Source organism: Anastrepha obliqua, chromosome 3 (genome assembly GCF_027943255.1).
Source record: "Anastrepha obliqua isolate idAnaObli1 chromosome 3, idAnaObli1_1.0, whole genome shotgun sequence".
Taxonomy (NCBI): domain Eukaryota; kingdom Metazoa; phylum Arthropoda; class Insecta; order Diptera; family Tephritidae; genus Anastrepha; species Anastrepha obliqua.
Window position 1 is genome coordinate 93,159,653 of NC_072894.1, and position 21,998 is coordinate 93,181,650.

Sequence of the window (21,998 nt, forward strand, 5' to 3'; positions counted from 1 at the left end):
AGAAGTCTGTATACCACCCTGCAACATAAGTCAATGCATTCTATGCAAAGCTAAGGACCATAAATACTCGGAGAGAGAGAAGTGTCCAGTACAGAAGAAGTAAAATGAAATAAATAAACTGAAAACCGTAAAAAAGTTATCTCGAAAAGAAGTGCTCAATACCTTCAACAACATGATCGACTCTAATGAGGTCATAAATCCTTCCTTGACCAAAAAGAAATATAGTTCAGTTGTCAAGAAGGGTGCAATTCCCAAACAGTCTTCTCTCAAGCCTGATAAGGAGCTAGTGAAGATAGCTAAAGCTACTTGTGTCAGACTTAATGATACTGAGACCCTTGCCTAGGTCACCAAACAGAGCAGTATGAGGGATCAGGTTTTGGCTAATCGAGACGTAGCACTTTTTAAGTGCGGTTCGTCATCAGTAAATTCTTGGTTTTATAAAGCTTCCTTTTCCATATTCCGGCACTCTTACACTTCGAGTGTTCAAGACTTTTCCATGACCAAGTTCAGACTTTTCCATGACCGAAATACTCTCGAAGGTTTGCTATTATCTGCCGAGGAGCGATTGGCATTAGAAAAAACGAAGATTTGAGCCTGAGCACTCCTGAATTCTAGTAACGCACCAACCCATTCGGCTACGACGATCGCCGTAATTTGCCTCAATTACGTGTCTGGAAAATGTAGTAGGTTAAATTCTTACTTATCCAGAATCAATCTTGGCATACTCAATATATCATATATCCGGCATGTCAAGGTACCCCGCACTATACTAACGACCTATTCAATGCTCTCTTAAACCCACTCTCCTAACACACTTCTCCCCCTGTGCCCAACCCGTCAACAGCATGTTTCTTCAACGGTGACTTCAAGGCACTGGCAGGACTTTATAAACTGCTACAACTAAAACAAAGACCTAATCTGAAATTACACGACATCTAATGGCATACTCAAATCCTACAACCTGCTCTTGCAACCCAAACATAACAATCACCATCCTCCGTATCCTCCAAATCGGTATGCTATGCATTACGACATTTTTATCAAACCCTTCCGCTAATTCTATGTATTCACTCATTATCCGAATTTCTAATATGGACCAACTTTTACCACCAGATACAGTCCAGATACAATATTTATATTTTTATTATTATTTATATATTTATTATTATAATAAATCAGAGAAAAATTAGGGTATTTATTTCAAAATTTTAGATCTTTTTAAGAAATTTCTCAGAAAAACAAGCTAAAAATTACTCTAAAGAAAATAGATATTTTTTTATTACAATAATATTTTCATTTATAAAAAAACATAGCAATACAACCAACGGGAAGGCGTTACAAACAAATTAATTGTGCAAAAGAAACCGCAATGCAGAAAATATTGGCAACCACTGCTGTTTTGCATTATGCATTAGACATTTCTTATACGCCACGTAACACCGGCATATGGCACGGCGCCTGCATGCTGAAAACTTCAAAGAAACCTGTGAAAAAGCATTTACGAAACATTGTCGCTTTAATGCACAAGAGCCAAAGTAATTGGTAGTCATCGCAAATAAAAATATAAAAATGGCAAAATGAAAAATTAAAACTCTGAATAAACACCAGCAACACCCTTTCGTTCATCAACAGTTTGGCTAACAGCAACTAAGAAAAACTTCTCGCTACAGTAAATCATGCAAGTGGCGCCAGCTGCCTCAAATATTACATTGCAACAGATGCGTTGCAATCACATGTGGTTATTGGACACAGATCTATGCGGTGCAAAACGAATGGCAGATTGCATAGAGAAAATTTCTGAAGTGTGTCATTCACTCAAAAAATGTCGCAGCAACAGCATAGCGCCAACTATGCCTCTAAGTTGTTGTTTTTATTAAAAACAGAAAACAACAACAAGCACCGCGCTAATGCAACAAAATGAAGCGAGTAATGGGTGTCACCCGAGAGTTGTCAACAGCAACGCCTGTGCACTCTATGATGTTGCTGATAGTTTTGTCGCCTGTGGATTGACATTAAAAAGAAAACACAACAGCTGGCTCTTCTGAGGTAAATTTGTCGAACAAAAATGTGTGTTTCGCTTTTTTCATATAAACCATTATTTTCTGTTCTGTATTTAATTTACAAATTTGTTGGGACATGTGAAATGTAATGTGCCAATGCTAATAGTTTTCAGCCCCCCAGAGCAATGAAAAAATTCCAAAAATTTGGTTTTAGTTCCGTCGCGCCTACAACTATTTAGAATGCAAGAAAAACAAAACTCCACATTCCAAACTTGCCGAAACACATATATGTACATACATTACATACATAATGTGTTAATTTTCATGTGCATTAGCATTGGTAATATTGGCATCTCTCCCAGAAATTCCGATGCCATTCGAATGTTCCTTCACTGATTCTGCACAGTGGTTTGATTTTCTATAAATAATGCATTGATTTATTTTTATTCTAGGAATTTGCAAAACTATATTATTTAATAATTCATTAATCAAATTGTAACAAGGTGATAACTCTATACTTTCTTAAAAGAAAATAACCGAAGTTTTTGAAGTTATTTGCCAAATGTTCTCAATAAACAAACCCCAAGCCAAATCAATAAAAGTCAATGAATTAAATAATTAAAGTTTTTTTTTTTTTGTTTTTTTTTTTTTTTTGTATTGAAACGTTATAAATATTTAAATACATTTCATCTATTACACCTAGTTCACAGCTATCAAGTAATATTAATTTATTAAATTCGACAGTATTTACAGGAAATACGTATATAACTGGAAGACAGCTGGCAGATTAATTCTGGAGAAACCGTAGTTTGCGAATGGTCATATATACATACATACATATGTATATAGTAAGTTACCAATTATAGAGTAAGTTGTACAGAGTGCATCCCAAAGTGATTGAATTAATTATTCATTAAATATAGGGAATAACTTTATTTGAACGGCACTAGAGATCGGGCCCGGCATTTTTGCTTATTTTTAAATAAATAACAAATTGGTTTTTGTTGTTGTAAATTTTAAAAAGCCCAATTTATTTTGGAACGAAATGTGTGAAATTAGCGAGTTGATTCCAATTATAAGCGTTCTCTCTAGGCTTTATATACTTATTTGACCATTGATCTGGTGAACAGACAGGAAAACCTTTTAAGCGGCGCCAATTAAACGGGGATTACTGTGTACTCTTTGCTGACCCACTGACCGCTCTCGTCATTCCACATGCCAAAAAATCACAAACGCTCTGTGATCTATTTGCACACATACATATCTCAATTGCTCATTCTCTTTACCCTTCGAGATTTCCTTCCTCTTGAAAGAGTAAACGAAGAAATATTTCACTTAAAGCGATCAGGCGACCTTCGGTCAGCGATACTGATTCAATGATAATAAAATTAGAAATACAAAAATAATCGATTACAAAATTGTGGTTTTTTTGTGTCTCTTTTTTTTCTTTTTTTGAGCATTTTTTATACAGTTTCCATTTTAAAAGCGACTGCGTGTATAAAATTTATTCGCATTTTGGCAATGAATTAAAAGAAGAAAATGCGGTAATCGTGTTGAATTGTTGACTAACAGCTTAACAAATTTGGGTGGCACTAGTTGGCAAACGCAAAGATAAACCACTAAGTTGACAAACAAACAGAAACTTTGTTGATTGAAATGCATGAAATTTCCTTTGTTGTAGGCAACACCTGGCTCTCTACTCAGGCGACATAGTTCTTAAGCTCAAAAATAACAGGGTGGTACTTTGCTGGCTGGAAAGTAAATTGCTCTAGTGACGGTCTCAAGCCCTGAGTTTTTAAGGAGAAGGTTTAACTACTGAGCAGCCACAGAGATAGCAAAGGAGAAGTCAAGCAGCTATGGCGAGGCCACTCTGGAGAGCAAAAGTATATAGTCCGGGAGCCAGGGGTCGATTTTGGACTGCGTTTTTATACCGTTAATTTCTTGACTATACTTGTGATTTAGCATTCATGAATAACGAAAGTGAACATCAGCTGGCGCACCCGCGGTGGGTGTGATTGTGGGAGGGTATGAAACGTGTCGAAAAATAATTTCTACCAACTCATTTAATACCGGCTAAAATTTTTGTTGCGTATTGTTGACATTTATATATATGTATATATATAATTAGCGCGTACACCCTTTTTTGGGTGTTTGGCCGAGCTCCTCCTCCTATTTGTGGTGTGCGTGTTGATGTTGTTCCACAAATGGAGGGACCTACAGTTTCAAGCCGACTTTGAACGGCAGATATTTTTATGAGAAGCTTTTTCATGGCAGAAATACACTCGGAGGTTTGCCATTGCGTGCCGAGGGGTGACCGCTATTAGAGAGATGTTTTTCTTAATTTTGGTGTTTCACCGAGATTCGAACCAACGTTCTCTCTGTCAATTCCGAATGGTAATCATGCACCAACCCATTCGGCTACGGCGGCCGCCGAAGCAAGAATGTATCATTGCGTTCATACATCTCGGCGGCGCGCGCAATTTTCAATGCTTCGGCTGACGGTCTTTCCACCGCTATAAACGCAGCTGACTATCATTATTATATTTTGATATGTGTCCAAAATTATGTAAAAAAAAATTCAATCGGCATAAAGTAGTTTTACTCTTTAATTTATTTTACAAGTTCGCCAGTTCAGCTGACATATTTTCCCCCCTCTACGGCGCAGCTAATTATTTTTTTTATTCTACTAAATGTCAACAATACACAAAAAAAATTTCAGCCGGTATTAAATGAGTTGTTAAACAATTTTTTTCGACACGTTTCGCAGCATCCCACGCACGTACCCACCGCTACTGGACCAGCTAACGGTTGGTTTCGTCATCCATTGGATGGCGTCTGCCTTCAGTATTAAAATCAGTCGGCATGGAATGATGAAGTCAAAATCACTCCTGGCTCCCGGACTAATACGAATACGTCTGAAATGAGCGGGCACAATTCTGCTATCAAATCCGTTATGACACGGCAGCCGAAGTTACTATCACAATTTTGCTTCGGATGGCCAAACCTGTAATCCATCTCGGCAAATGTAAAACTGATATCGAGGCAATAAAAACTTTGACCCACTAGCAAGAACATGGTCGGTGGACGCCTGGATGTGATTTGATTTTTTAGAAACATACTGCTTAGAGTTATGTCAACGGTCTAAAATGCACCATGACGTCCCAGAATTAGTCAGAACCAATGAAGTTTAATAAATAGTTTGATCACGGGGTTTATGCCTCTAAATGAGTACCTTCACAGTGCATTGGTTACAGACTCGGCTTTGCATGACACATGCCACTTCTTATATGTACATTTGGTCGGTTTGGGTATGCATAAGTACTTCAGAAGGATTATTGTCTGGAACTCGGATTTTATGGAGCTCAACCTAGAGGATCTAAGGAAATCTGCATTTAGCCGAAATGCAAGCATTAAAAATGTAGTAGCTTTCGTCTCTATTCCCCTCCCGCTTGCCTTAAGGGATTGTGCTGACAACAGCAATGCTTGTATCGCAAGAGAAACATGCAAGGCGAATTTATTATTTGAATCCGTCTTAGGGAGACTTCTCTCAATGCGCCTTCGAGTTTTGTCTTTAACGTCATTTACGAGCAAATCCTTGTATTGTCAGCTTTTTTGTTTACTGTAATCTCCACTGAAATTTAATAGTTTTATTTGATATTTAATAATCAAATATTATATTTAAAAGGGCTTTTTCAACCGTTAAAAAGGAAAATATTCTGTTTATTATGACGCACGGAGTAAAAACTTGAGCAAACATACGCACAACGCAGCGAATTATGAACACTACAGAAATGCAAACTCTATGTACTCGTTCTACATATATCAGGGTACATCAGACTCGATCACCCGAAACGGAGAGATAAGGCGCATATACGAAATTGAAGATGTAGCTGATTGGATCCGACAACGCCGAAAAAGGTGAAACCGACATGTCAAAATAATGTGTGATAAGCGTTAAAACGATTAATTTCAAAGTCCAAGCGCTCTTAGGGCCAAATCTAACTTTACTGCGATTAGTTTGTATAAATTTGGTATGTTCGAAGTCGTACAATTCATTCGATTTCATTCAAACACAAAAATATATTTAAAATTTGAAAAATATGCATTAATATATACTCGCAATGAAAATCATTTCTTGAGAATATTCAGCAGAAATGTTTTTGGCACTAAAATCAGAAATCAGCAAGGCGAGAAGAAAAACACACCTGAAAAAGCAGAAAATTCGCTGGCAAAAAATATCAAAAGTGTGAAAATATGAACATTCAAACAAAGGCGCGCTTATGTAGTAAAAATTATTGTAACTGAAAAAAAAAATGAAAAAAAAACAACTCTCTCACATGAATACCATGGGAAAGAATTTCCTACATCCATTTATTGAAGTAGCGTGGAGTGGGTGGTTGTCGGCTGGCAAGACAAGTGGTGAGTTTAATGTGTGATACACACAACCACTTACAAGCTATTGACCGAAAATGCAACAACGCAATTTTCCACCTTTAAATGCCAAAGCGAATGATTCACTGCCACCGCGTAGCAGCTACATATTTGTGCATATACGAATATGTTTTTCGGAGGGAAATCGCCGTCGGTGGAATTTATTGTGTGACGACTGTGATGATTCGCTGTTCTGTTCACCACAGTGGGCGATATATCTAAACCACAAGAATTCACCTCTACCATTGGCAAAGCGCTGCTGTTTGATGGATGAATGAATATGATTGTTTGAGGTAAAAATTTAGTTTTCTGGTCGGCTGTGCGAAGTAACACATTCAGTCAGTTGCTAGACATCGACAGTGAATAAAGTCCAAGTCTTTTAAATTATAATTATAATTTTTTTAAATAATAAATTTCGCATTGCGCTAAACAAATTAAAAAACGCAAATGTAAAATAGTACAATACTTACTGAAAAAGTATACAACAAATATTATTTGTGAAAATTTGCGGACTTAAAAAAATTAAAATTTGCTGAAATCAGTTTTAGACGTTATAAAAACTTCAATAAAATACTTTAAAATGCAAGTGTTATTGCCTGATCAAAAGTTGTCTAAGACCCTGCCAGAGGCGGTGGTTGAAAAGTTTAAAATTGTCGATGAAATACAAAGTTTGTTAAAGGCTGCGAAAATATGTGGCGCCAACATAACGGATGATGGTAATAAAGAAAATGTTGAGAAATCACCAAATGACAATAAAAACAAGAGCGTTGTTAAACAGGACAACAATAACAACAGTAATGACAAGAGGTGTTTGAATAGCGACATTGCAGCGCAAAGGTAAAAAAACAATAATGTTGCTTGTTTTGGGGAAATATTCGATTTTAAAAGGGAAACAGAGGACATAATAATTTAATTTCAAATCAGTGTCGAATAATGTAAATAAGAAAATAATGCAAAAAATATAAGCAGCAGCTTAAAGTAAAAGTTTTAATTAGAAATCATGGATGATTTCTTCTTATCGCTGGTATCAGTTCTTATCTTATTCGGCAATTTATTAAAAATAGGCTGAAGATTATTATACGATAACGATGTATTCAATATCTCGGTACGCTTGTACGGGGAATGTCTGTTGCCAATTATAAAGCTATAGGTTCAATACAAAAATTGTCGGATAAGGAATACAAAAGCAGATAGAAAGGGTTTTATCTGATAGTCAGGGTGACTTGTAATAGAAAACATTCGAGTCCATTTCAGTCATAAAAAACTTCTTATACTCTTATCACTCTTTACTGTTGAGAAATGTGACCAAGTGTTAGATATTTCAAATTAAAGAAAAAATAGCACATCATTATTTTTGCTATCATTAATATACTACATATTTGCAAAATATAAAGAACGAATTTCGGTTATCAGTCAGATCTGATTAACATTGCAAGAACAGCAACAGCAAACGGAATCAAAATCGCAAAAGTACGACTCGAATATGAATTGCCAATTCCACAATGCATTTCAGATTATATTGTTCCTTTAAGTAGCCATCATACATTTAAATATTGAATATTTTGCAGTGTACGTTATAGAGAATGTTTTCTAATTGCCGCAAGCAATGGCAAACCTCCTAGGGCACTTCTGTCATGAAAAAGCTCCTCATAAAAAACCATCTGCCTCTCGGAGACGGCATAAAATTGTAGCTCCCTCCACTTTTAGAACAACATTAAGACCAAAACCATATTAAAAAAATCATTTAAAAAAAAAGAATAAAACATTTAAACTTTTATGAGAAATGTTTAGTCAGTAATTTTTCTACAATTTCTATACATTTTTTCCTAAGTACATCTTTAAAATTTAAATTTTACAAATCAAAAACAAAAAACTTCACTTCAACGAAGCAGAAAAAGTATTCGTACATTGCAAAATGCGGTTAAAGTATTCATATTTAACAGAATTGTGTGCCCTCCTTTCCGCTTGAGGACGTCCGCAAGTCGATGTGGCATAAAATGGGCCAATTTAGAAGTATTTGGTAATTTTGCTCCATCCATTAATTATTACATTTTTAAGCACATATTCTTATATTATATTAATTTTCAAAATTATTTTTTTAGAAATTAACAATTTTTTCACATTTTAGACACGATTCAGTTTTCTTTTAAATTTCAAGTAAATCATACATGAGAGAGCTGACAACCTTCTAATTTATATCTGTGGTTACCGAATCTCTTCTCAATATCCATGATGGGAATACCAGACATGGATTAAAATACCATCAAATGCCTATATACATCGGGCTTTCCATTAATGGTTAGTTTAACTACCTTTATCGAATACCTGTTTTAGGTTTAGGTTTAACACCAACATCTTCGAATATAAATAGAGCTGCGACCCTTGCCACGCATTGATCAAATGCTATACTTGAAATGCCAAATGCGCCGTAATCCAATTTCGAGTAAGCCAGCGGATTTTCACTTTCGAGTTCCTAACTTTTGCTATAATGAATAATCATATTAGTTCAGTTGAGCGCAGACTTTAATCACTTTAGCTCCTGTAATTCACTGAGAATATCAAAAAAATTGCTGTCTGAACTAAGAGCTGACAACCTTCTAATTTATATCTGTGGTTACCGAATCTCTTCTCAATATCCATGATGGGAATACCAGACATGGATTAAAATACCATCAAATGCCTATATACATCGGGCTTTCCATTAATGGTTAGTTTAACTACCTTTATCGAATACCTGTTTTAGGTTTAGGTTTAACACCAACATCTTCGAATATAAATAGAGCTGCGACCCTTGCCACGCATTGATCAAATGCTATACTTGAAATGCCAAATGCGCCGTAATCCAATTTCGAGTAAGCCAGCGGATTTTCACTTTCGAGTTCCTAACTTTTGCTATAATGAATAATCATATTAGTTCAGTTGAGCGCAGACTTTAATCACTTTAGCTCCTGTAATTCACTGAGAATATCAAAAAAATTGCTGTCTGAACTAAGACCGTCAATTTAATTTTTCATTAATCATTTTAATTAATTCTATGGTTGCAAAACTTTACAGACTAGAGGTACAATATGATTTAAAGATAAGATAAAAGTCCGTAGATACATATGACTTTGTAATCGAAATGACATTTCTTGGTACGTTTTTCAAAAATATGGACCAACAATGTCACCCTCCAAATAAGATCCCTCGGAAGCTTTGGGTTCTCGACAATCACGCGCGGACAACCCAACATGCACTTTGAAAGTAAGTTTTCAATATTTCGAAAGTTTGCCCAAGCGTAATGTGATCATTTTCCATCCACTGAAATACGACGCTGAGCTTCAGCTACAATACCTGACACTAACTAGAATTCCATAGTCTACGTATCTTGTAACTAAGTTCCGTTAATCAGTCCGTGGCATCTTCCAAAAACTCCATGCTTCTATATATTTTTCTATTCTCATATGTGCCTTTGAACCACTCACAGTTTTAACCAAAATAAAAGTTGAGGGAAATATCTTAAAAATTTAGGATTGTTTTTTGACGTTACTTATAAATAAGTGAATGCATTTCTCCCCACGAAGTTCAAGAACTTTAATTTAATTTAATTTTTTTTTAATTTAATTTAAATATCGACAAGCCAATTGACAACCTAGCGGCGCCTGTGCACAGCCATGTATGTATGTATGTACATATATGAATGTGTGTGCATTCGATTTGTATCGTAATTTGCCGGCTTGTAGGTGTGAGAATAAGCGCGACTACCTCAATGAACTTTGTTTTTACGATGCTCCAGTGAATTCGCTGCCAAGGCCAAATGGCGTCATTCGTTGTGGTGCGACAGCTTAAACAAAAACAATAACAAAAAATTTAAATGTTATTATTGCGAACACGCAAACCAAATGAACTATTACACTGTTGGAAAAGCTTAAGCTTGGTAAACAGTGGGGTGTCCCTTTAAGGCTGTCTAATTTTAAATTTTCAAAGCACTATTTAAACAGTTCTAATCACGGACCCGATTTACAAGTATTTTTACTGCTATTAAAAAAGTGGGTGAAAATTTTTCTTGTAAAAAAATGATCAATGTTCCTTTGATCCTCGGGACCTACTCTACCTAGATCTTTTTTAATTTTCGAGCTTATTGGGAAAAAGTCTGATTTTAACTGAAAAAGAGATTTAAACAGTTAAACTTGAGAAAGGCCTTAATTTATTTTTATGTTAAAAAAATGTATTTATTCAGATGAATGTAAGCTTTTTTCCGAATTTTACAAAATTAAATTTTTCAAAATAAATCAATGCACAAAAATTTAAAAATTTGATTTAAAATTCAGGTTTCAACTCTTGACTATAAGTATGTGCTAAAATTTTTTAGACCAGGTCACCCATTTGTACACAATAACCCGAAATCATTAGGTAATTAACTAAACCATACCCTATTTTTTTTCTAAAGGCCTTTATTTTAAAAGTTATGAAAGTCCGCGTCCTTGATTCAAATATTTTTTATTGTATTTCGTCCTTAAATAAAGGAATCGACACACAAGGTGCCTTTCGAAAGCAAGAAATCCAACCGCATTATGCTCGTGGTGGTAAATTCACATTGCGCGTGACAATGATAATGAGATTTTATTTTCGCCTCCTCAAAACTCTCACTCTCTGAAAAAGTGACTTTTCAATGTTTTAAGCGTTGTGTTACAGTTTGATTGTCCTTAACTATGTAAACTTTCATGTTCATATAGGCGGAGCACAAACATTTCGCTGAACTAAAATGGGTGATCTTAAGGGGGAATGCCACTGTGAAAATTAAAAAAAATCGATTTTTTTTTTGCATGAATTGTTAGTATAACTACTCAAGAAAATGTGGTAAACATTTTAAAGCGAAATTCGCTTTATTCCCGATTCTGTGAGCACTTAAGTGAGCGCCCGTCGGTTCGGCCCCGTAGCGCTTACGATACGATGCTTTATTTCAAACGCGTTTTTCTCGAAACGACTTTTTTGAGATGGTGGCAAAGATTTCTCGAGGACTAATGAACCTATTTTAATTTTCTTTGTTTCAAAATTTTTGTTATTGCATTGGCTATCGTTCTACGTAGCGAATTTTCAAACATTTTCAAAATAACTATTTTTTTGGGCCTGTTGAAAATCAAAAAAATGGGGAAAAACATACATCAAATTCAAATCAGCACCATTTTGTCACAAAACAAAAAACAAAAAAACCGGCTACGAGCAACGATATTGTGTAGATTAATAAAATTTTTGGTGTTTTGATTTCAGATGATTATTCATTGCTGTATCGCTGCCACCAGATGACGCCATTTTTTATTTACATAAATTTGTCACTTTTCAATATTTTTTAATACAAATTTACATCAACATAGTTTAATACATATATAATAAATTGCCTTTTGTCCGATTCTCGAGTAATCATTCCTGGCGTTCCCCTTTAATGGGACACCTTTTGTATATGCAACTCTCTTATTACGCGGTATTTTTTTACACGATTTCGAAATAACACGGTTCACTAAACATTTTTTTTAAACGAAATTATCGTTCTTGCACGAATCTCAAAACAAAAATGTTTTGACGTGATAACGTCTTATAATTCGATGTAGCCGGCTGCACGCACCAGAAAATGCGACGTTACCTTGCTCATTTACTTGAAGAATTTGAAATAAACCAATTGTATCATCATCATCCTTACCGAATGTATAATTAGTGACGACTAGTTGTTAATAATACCTGTTGTTTTAATGTTTTTATTATTAATTTATAGGATAGAATAGGACGATTATAGGTAAAGTAGGAAATGAAAGGGAGTGTTTCGAGTATAAAGTGTCTTGAAAAAGTCAAATCGATGATGGTGCCTCTTAGTGTTGTTGACTTATTAACGTCTGTTTCGTCATTTTTCACGTTTGTGTAAATGTAACTTGATCAATTCCATTGCGATTCTATTTACCTCCTTCTCTCTATCCATACAAAATATGTATCAAACAAATAAAATTTGAATTTTCTTTTGAAAAATGCAACCATTCCAACAGTATTTTCTTGTGACGTTGTCATGTTAAACTATCGTCAGAAAACCGACTTTAGAGACAATCTCTTTTTTTTATAAACAAAACATGATTCCTAAAAGGATGTTTTTTTGGGTAAGAGCAATTAAAACATTTTAGAACTAACGAAGACCAACTGTGAGTTAAAACTTCAATGTAATATTTAGGTCGCGTGTAGCTGGATAACAAGTATTGTACAATATGGCGCAAAATTAACCATCCAATTTTGTTTTTGAATCATTTTTTTACTGCTTATTTGACCTTTACATCTTCCACTGCTTGTCTGTTTGTATACTGCAGCCGTCTAGTTCATAACAATCAAATATATCTAACGTACGACGCCATTTGCAAAAATTATAATTTTCCGAGAGGATGATTAATTTTGTTCCAGCTTCCAGAAATAACTCGAGAAACCAGTCGCTAATAACAGACTTAGTTGGAACGAAAAAACCAACAGAAGTCGTTAATAATGTGAATAAAGCCCGACAGATGGGCTGTATATTAGGGCGGGTCGATTTAAAAATCGCTCATTGCTCTATGAAAATCGTAGGGATCAAAATAAGAAACTTTGTCGAAGAAACCATACCTCTAAAACGAATTCTGATGCCCCCCAATTTGGGTCGAACGAAAAATCCCACTTTGACCCATTTAGAGTGCTCCAATCGAGTCCAAATGTATGACCGACCCCCACTAACTTTGGGCGGTCGATCCACCCATGGCAGTGGCACACCCCCTGGAACTCCCCTGGGGGGTTCCCCATACAATCATTTCAAAATATCACAATTCTTGACCTTTACATGAGAAAAGAAACTAAAAAGTTCGACCCAAATTCGACATCAGAATTCGTTTTAGAAGTATGGTTCCTTCGGCAAAGTTTCTTATTTTGATCCCTAGAATATGATTTTCATAGAGCAATGGTCTATTTTTTTGCCTCCCCACAAAAGACACTCAAAGTTCGACCCAAATTGGGGGGCATCAGAATTCGTTTTAGAGGTATGGTTCCTTCGGCAAAGTTTCTTACTTTGATCCCTAGAATATGATTTTCATAGAGCAATGGGCGAATTTTTGCCTCCCCACAAATCGACCCGGCCTACTGTATATGTATATCTGAGCAAATATTATTACACTTTCATATTAACTACACTATGTAGACGTTACTATAGTTAGGAATTGCCACATACATGAAATGAACTTTAGAAAAGTGAGTGAGTTTTATAAAAAAACAATTAAAAAAGAGTAAAAATAATAAAAATGATAAGTGGAAACTATAAAAATTGCCGAGTTTAAGGCAATTACGACTAAATTGAAATGGATAGGGAAATTACAAGTGACGGAATGCCACAGTCGATTAGCTGAGGAGTGAGTGGCGCGTGGTTGGCAGTCGACCACGAGACTTGACTACCTCGTGTAGTTTTAATTATTGCAATTATGCACGCTAAGCTCAAACTCAGAATTTCATAGTGGCAATTTGACAAGTGTGATATTATAGATGAGGGGAATTACTTAAATGCAGTAATAGCAATTGAAGCAGTGTCCAATTAAATACATACATGCATGCATTATATGCAATTGTGTCACCATGATCATTTACAGGGTGTTAGTCAATAGCATACCATAAGGAAACGAAGAGGGTAGCAATCAATTTGATTATATCAGAAATAGTTTTTTGACTTGATAAAGCCTTATCGGTATTCATAGGCCAAAATTGCTCAAAATTGATAAAAGTGGTTTTTAACAATGAATATTTCTTTAAAACTTTCTTATCAGCAGATGCAACTTTTTTATTTTTTAATATTTCTTAAATCTAAATTTGAAAAGCGTTTTTTGTTAAATTTTCGATTTTCGCGCTGGGCAAAAATAATTACGTATGCTGTACGAGTATAGCTCATCAAAACCTGAAAAATAGGGTATTAAAATCTGAGTATTGTGCAACAGCCAATATCGAAATTATAAACCTATATATAAAAAAAACAGGGACGTCGTGTTGTACTTGATCTAGGAAAAGATGCACAAGGCTGCAACATCACATACAATTTTTTTAAATCTCACGATTAGGGGATTGAGTGAGTTATTTAAAAGTAAGAATAAAGCACTCTTGTCTGTAAAAATTAAAAAAATAAGCAATTATTTTGGCAATTCCTATTCCATTTCCCAAAATGTTACTAGGAGCACCATTTAAATCAATGGCTTGACTGGCTGGGTTGGTGTATGGCTAGCACTTACTTAGTTGTTAAGAAAATGTATTTATAATACAATGAAGTTGTCCTTCGGTAGGAAATGGAACAACTAAAGCTATCGAAAGCTCTCATAAGAACTATCTTCTACACGGATGTGGCACAGAACTGCAGAGCGCTCCATTTGTAGGGGCTACATATACCGAAAAACGAGGAAGAATCTAGACTTGTTGCGCCATTTTGTGGATCTCAAAGAAAGAAAAAACGTCGATTTTGTTATCAAACGGTCAATTGAGCTACGACTTAGAACTTTAAGAAAAATATCAGGCGAGTTATTCGTGAGATAGACTCAAAAAGCGTCTACTACTGCATGGAAATTCGAATTGAGAAATTGCCATATCAGTGAAATCGTTTTGCCTAAATAATTGAAACTTTTAAATTTGCTGAAAAAATTATCCTGGTTTTATTTTATTTTTAAGTAGAAAAGTGCATTCAATATATGAGTTTGTAAATATCTCTAAAGTGTGTAAACATGAATTTAGCCATTGATTTTTAACTTTTTAATTTTCACACCATTTTCATCAAATCAGTCACTGCACTCGATTTTTCCATAAAACTTTTCGCACTCACACAAATTTCTAGGCATTTGTTATGCCAACACGTTGCATGTTTATGTGCACCAATTCTACAAAATGCATCAAATGTGTGCACGGCCTTTTTGCTTATTTTCATTCCTCGAAGAGCGCGTAGTTTTTACGGCTCATTTCGTTGTTATGGTAGCTGTTTACTTTACGACTCAAATAGCTGAGGTGAAAAATCTGCAGCGACATTTATGACAACATCAATTATACGTTGGTAGTGATGTGAAAAGTGTGTCAGTATTTATTTATATACATATATACATACATAAGAGTTTTTGCGCTATTACTAGCGGAAGTATGTGAAAAATGCGAACAAATATTCGTATTATTTTTTTGTAGCTGAAAGTATTCGCTTTTGCTACAGAATTTGTCATTTCGGTAGTAATGAATATTGGCATGCCTTCAAAAGTTATGTCACCTATTTTTGCAATAGTGTGTTTGTTTCAACAAACTGAATAAAACTAACGCGACCAAGTCTTAAATTAAACAAAACGAAATAAGTTTCCATGCTATAGAAAACTATGTGTGTATGCATAATAAGATTAAGTGTTTCGTTGCGAAAAGAAAATCGAAGTGCCCTCCAAAGAGACAGAGGTCTCGTGTAGCAATCACTCATACGCACCATCGGACACCGCCGCATATTTGACGCCACTGCAGCTAAACAATTTTATATACAACTCAACTGAATTGTTCTGTGCAGATGTATTCATTTTAGTTTTTTCACGCATTTCATTAAAAAACATTCACAATGATTTTTTCATAATTTAGAGATCCAATGGAAGGCATTGTTGGCGACAACCTTGACTATGGCAAAGAAAACTCAAAGCAAGGAAATGAAAATCAAAATTTGCAATGTCAAAACCAAAAGGCCGCAAAGTGCTAATATTTTAGTTAGTGTTAAAAATATTTTCGCTTATATAAAAATTCTATGATGGCCTTGTCAGCAAGTAGTCATGTTGGATTTCCTTAATTAATGATGATTTTTGGTCACTTGGGTAGAAAATTGTCCGCATAAATTCTAAAACAATTTTTGGCGAGACGCTAATTATCTTTTTAAGCCATCTAAAATAAAAAAACTTAGTATGTTCATGGGGAACTGTGTAACTGACACTCCCGCGAAAATAATGTATGCATGGCCAATGGCTGAATTAAATTTGAGTATTTCCATTGCTTTGTAAGAAAATTGCTTTTAAGTATGAGATTTTCATTTGAAGTCAACAAAATTAGTAGCAGATTTAAAATGTTTAATATTTTTATAAGATTTTAAGGAAATAAACCAAATTTTCTCAAATAATCGAGAATTTTGTACAATTTGGTTTGCGTTATTTGCATTTACAATTGACGCGTGCATCCTTTGTTGGGTGTTTGGCCGAGCTCTTCTTCCCATTCGTGGTGTGCATCTTAATGTTTTTCTATATAAGTCCGTCTAGTTTCTCCGAACGGCAGATGGTTTTTATGTAGAGGTTTTTTCAAGGAAGAAATACACTCGGAAGTTTGCCATTACCAGCCGTTTGGCGACCGCTATTAGAAAAAACGTGTTTCTATCATTTAATATTTTCCTTCCAACAGCGGGTTTTAAACATGGGTGTCAAACCATTCGTCTAGTATGGCCGTCAGCTTCTAATGAAATTTATTAAAAACCAATGCAATTTTTGTACAACATGTCCTTAAAGACCATCTCATTTAGTAATCCTGCTATTTGTAAGAACCTATTTAGGTACGTCTTTTGTTTGAAGTGGAATCTAACAATTAAAAAAAATCATTTACTATTTGATTTTCGTTTTTTTCTAATAGCCTAAACCTCTTGTAGGCATAATTGACCCAAGGTGGGCAAAGAAAATGAAACATTGTGTTAAGATTACAAAACGATTTTCTTCGATCGGGAAATAGGAGTTATGGCAATGCGACCTTTCTACGCATCATCCGCATTGCGCTGCTTAGGATAAGAAGGGTAAAGGGTGCATCGAGTAGGATAAGAAAGTTAATACTTTGAGTAGAAACGAATAACCAATGCAGCTCAATCTAAATACATGGGACAGTGTCAGCTTCCACTTTCAAGAGACTTAAATTAATACCGTACAGAGCAAATTTGGAGAAACATCTTTTGTTGGCCAGTTGGGTTAATAGAAAAATGGTAATGACCAGCTTACTTAAACCGAAGAAAATCAGCAAATAGTAATGTCAAGGGTATGTGAAGATTGAGCTATTTCGTGGCAAAGTGGATGGTTAGCAATTTAATTTTTGAAATTCTGGATTTTGCGGTCAGCAAGATAGAAATATTATTTAATGGGGCATCACGCTGGATCCTAAATTAGAGCTTAAATGCCAAAAAAGCTTACACGAATTGGGCCAAGAAGATCTTGACTTTCCTCAAACGGTAGTCTTAAAGACTAGATTTAATGCTAGTTTTTTGAATAATTTCAATCCAATTCGTGGTATGCATCTTAATATTGTCTCACAAATGGTCGAACGTTGAGTTTTATGACGCCACCGAAGGCAGATGGTTTTGATCGGAAACTTCTTCGATACTCTGAAATTTACCATTGCCTATAGAAGTAGTCCCTGTCGTGCGGATTAAACTAGGACACTCTGGTCGTTTCCCACGACTGTCGGTTCGACGTTACCGCAATGACACGGATTTGTAGTCGGCCAAGGAATGTCACTCTAGTAACATTCCACGTGCATGTGTGGGGAGTGTTTATGCTGCTACAACATCAAAAATAACAATACTGCAGTCACCGTTCATGGGTTGGAATACACATCGGTAGTGTAAAGTCATAGATTTAATTCAGTATAAAAATATTTTCATTTTAAATATCTTACAAAAAGCATTTGCAAAACTAAGTCTTGTAACTAATTCGATACTTCTGTATCTGTATGGGTTTGTGAACCAAGCGTAAGCCATATATGACCTTGCTCCGCAGTTGTTCCGAAATCAAAAATCTATTAAACTTTCAGCTAATTTACTAATATTTTGCTCTCTACATTTTACCTTATTTTCTACTGAAAGGGTTGGTCGACGTATTCAATTATTCGCTAATAACCTTATAAAATAATCAAAGAATTTATGTATTTAAATAATCGTCATAATTTAACAATGATAAAATTTAAATATTTTCAAATATTGTTGCTAACCCATGTCTGTGGAAATATTCAAATTATTTTAAGTCACGTATGCACTGTCATGAGCAAAACGATAGCACTACGCTACGAATATACTCGTATTTGAAGGCATTTCTTGCATGAGCCATTCCAATATAAAAGTTCAACGATTATTGAGAAACAAAGTGGGTTGGAAACACTTTATAAAATTTGAATATGGCAACAAAAACAAGATACATATTCAGAATTTAAATACATTTTCTATTTATAATTTCGTGAGTTTTTGCGTGCAAATTTAGTTATTCAGTATAATCTCAATATCGATTTTTTTTTAATTTTTGTAACCTAAACTTTATGTATTTTATATTGAAATATTATATTATGCTGTTACACTAACCCGTACTAGTATCAATTGTAAGAAAACTTACGTGTCCCTTACACAATGTGTTAATATACTTTGTTTATAGCAAACGTTTTACCAATAATGGCAATTACCATTCCTATTTTTGTTATAAAATTATGTAAATAAAAATTTATTTTAATTTGGAAGAATTGAAATAGTGCTTGGTGTTTACCGCTATTGCATTGATTCTAATATTACACTCCACAAATAAATCTGATAATGGAGGTTACTCCCGTATTATAAAATGTTTGGCCTCATAAAGTCTTCTGATGCACTTTTCAGGGATTCTATGGCAAGCTATCCAAGTACTATATTTTGGATATTGTCGTCAATGCTTTTCAAAATTGGTTTACTTGGATTGAGTGTAATAAGGAGTGAACTGAAGAAATTTTGAGATTTATTCAATGTTGAAAATTTTGGTATAGAGTTTCTTAAAGTGATATATCTTCAGCTCGTTGTAGTATTTTTATAACTATACCCGAATTTTTTAGGATAAAATATACTTAAAATAAAAGTTTTTTTGTTCGAAAAAATAATATAATATTTTTTGTTAAATTTTTTTTAACTTTAAAAACTCTTTATAAAAATTTTCAACATTGAATAAATCTTAATTTTAAACCTTTTTTCAAAAGAAAAGTTTCTTTGTTCGAAACAGTTCTATTTTTTTGTTAAATGTTTTTTTTTTGAAAATTATTATTATTTTTTAAATACCTCCCTAATTGTTTTAAACTTTAACAGAAAATATTTCACTTTAAAAACTCTTTACAAAAATTTTCAGCATTGATTATATCTCACAACTAAACATTTTTTGAGAATTTTTTTAGTTTACGCTAGCCTACAAATAAATTAATTTTTAAAAGAATTGGTGCAATGTCCAAAATACTTGAACCACTTCACATGGAAGCGTTCTGCTATTTTAATGCACACAGCTGTATGTAAAAGCATACATAAGCATATATTTATGTGATCTCGCATGTTCATACATACTCGTACATATGTATGGAGGAAATTTTTTTGGAATATTTAGTTCCTTTTTTCATCGCTTAATTTATTCTTATCGGCTAACCTTATTTCAGAAGACTGTTCGTATATTTCCTTGGTATTTTTGTATGCCAAATAAAACACAATTTGCTTTCATGTGACTTCATTCGTAAAATGAAATTTTATTTAATTCTAGACCGTAAATTAAAATGAAATATCCCATTTTAATGATGTGACACGCGGCCGAATCGCTTAAGCGGTTAACGCGCTGTTCAAGAAGAAGAATAATGAGGGGAGTAAACTAGTAAATCGCTTTCTAGAATCCTTGAGATTTAGGTTCTACGAGTATAATTTAAAATGTTATAAAAACTATAGAAACTTAAAGACAAAAAGACACCGGGATATGACCAAATAAATGGACAAATACTAAAGGAGATACCCGATACTATAATAAAATACATCGAGACCAACGGAATAATTAGGCAACAATACTTTTCAAAAGCATGGAAAGTTGCACAAGTTATAGCGAACCCCAAGCAAACAAGAACGCCACTGTTTCTAGCTCGTACAGACCAATTAGTTTGCTGCCTATCCTCTCAAATTGTTTGAGAAAATACTGCTTGATAGAATTGACCCGATTCTAAAGCAAAAAGACGCTATCCCCTCACAGCAGTTTGGTTTCCGAAAACAACATTCAACTGTGCAACAGATTCACAGAGTAGTAAACAAAATTACAGACGGCTTTGATAAGAAGAAATATTGCATTGTCGTGTATTTGGACATCGCAAAAGCTTTTGACAGAGTATGGCACAAAGGCTTCTATATAAGCTAAAAAAAATTTTACCACTCAACATATTTAATATCCTTAAAAGCTGCATGACTGATAGACACTTCTTCATAAAATACGACGATGAGTGCTCTGTTATCTTGACGGCGTAAGCTGGAGTACCTCAAGGAAGCGTATTGGGCCCCATACTATACTTGGTATACACAGCAGATATACCAACGCCAACTACTCGAGGATCAATGATTCCAACATTTGCAGACGACACAGTTTTAATGTCAGCTAACCACAACGACGAAGCAGCAACAAAAACACTGCAAGATAAGAAAAATGGGGCATTGAGGTCAATAAAGACAAAACACAACATGTAATAATATACGCGAAGAGAAAATATGCAAGACATCCAATCCAAATTAACGGAGAAGACATAAAAATACACTCAAGTGCAAAATATTGAACAAGAGAAACGAAATGTAAAACAAATTCCGACAACTCAACTGGCTACTAGGAAAACAATCAACCCAAAGCTTATTTAATAAACAAATGATATACAAATCAATAATCAGACAGACATGGTGCTACGGACTAGAAATTTGGTGGACTGCCAGTAAATCAAACCTACAAATCATACAGAGAAGTCAATCTAAGATGCTAAGGACAATCACAAATCCAAATTGGGACATAAAAAATGACGGTATTCACCGCGACCTCGGCATAGACACTGTCACTGAAACAGTAAAAAGAAGCAGCAGTAAACACATCTTGCGACTATTAGAGCACAAAAACCATGAAATGAGACTGACACCAGAAATGGATCTTAAACCAAGAAGACTAAAGCGCAAAACACCCACAGATCTTGCTCGTACTGTAATATAAATAAAATTATACATAGAAAACTATGTTGTGCTAGTAAAATTGTAACTAAATGCTACCAAAGACAATAATGTTCTCTCCCAAAGGGAAGGGACATTTTAATTCCAAACCCTAACACCAATTACTTGATGTTGTTCCACAAATGGAGGGACCTACAGTTTCAAGCCGACTCCGAACGGCAGATATTTTTATGAGGAGCTGTTTCATGGCAGAAATACACTCGGAGGCTTGCAATTGCCTGGCTGCTATTAGAAAAAACTTTTTCTTAATTTTTTGATCTTTCACCGAGACTCGAACCGACGCTCACTCTCTGAATTGCTCACAACAAAAAATTGTTTATATTTTTTAGGGACAAACACTGCATATTCAGCCCAATAACTTACGAGTACACCCATTTTTGTACCTACTTAGTGCGTAGTATGCGGTATACTTTACCACCTTTTCAACATAGTTCAGTGGCTTGTATATGTACATATGTATGGTGTGTGCGTATGTAAAGGGAATCGGAAAATGATGTCAAGTATGTTGATATTAAGTATCAAAAACAAACATATAAATCAAATGCAATAATTATCCAATGACA

At 34.5% G+C, this 21,998-nt stretch overlaps 1 protein-coding gene across 1 annotated transcript in view; it reads left to right on the plus strand.

The window, feature by feature from the left end:
* The first annotated feature begins 6,756 nt into the window (after window positions 1-6,756).
* LOC129242537 (dual specificity protein phosphatase 18) overlaps window positions 6,757-21,998 on the plus strand; it is a 34,589-nt gene continuing 19,347 nt past the window's right edge. Inside the window, exon 1 of the mRNA XM_054879228.1 lies at window positions 6,757-7,268. Within this exon, the coding sequence (XP_054735203.1) occupies window positions 7,012-7,268 (257 nt within the window). The 5' untranslated portion in view covers window positions 6,757-7,011. The remainder of the gene's footprint in view (window positions 7,269-21,998) is intronic.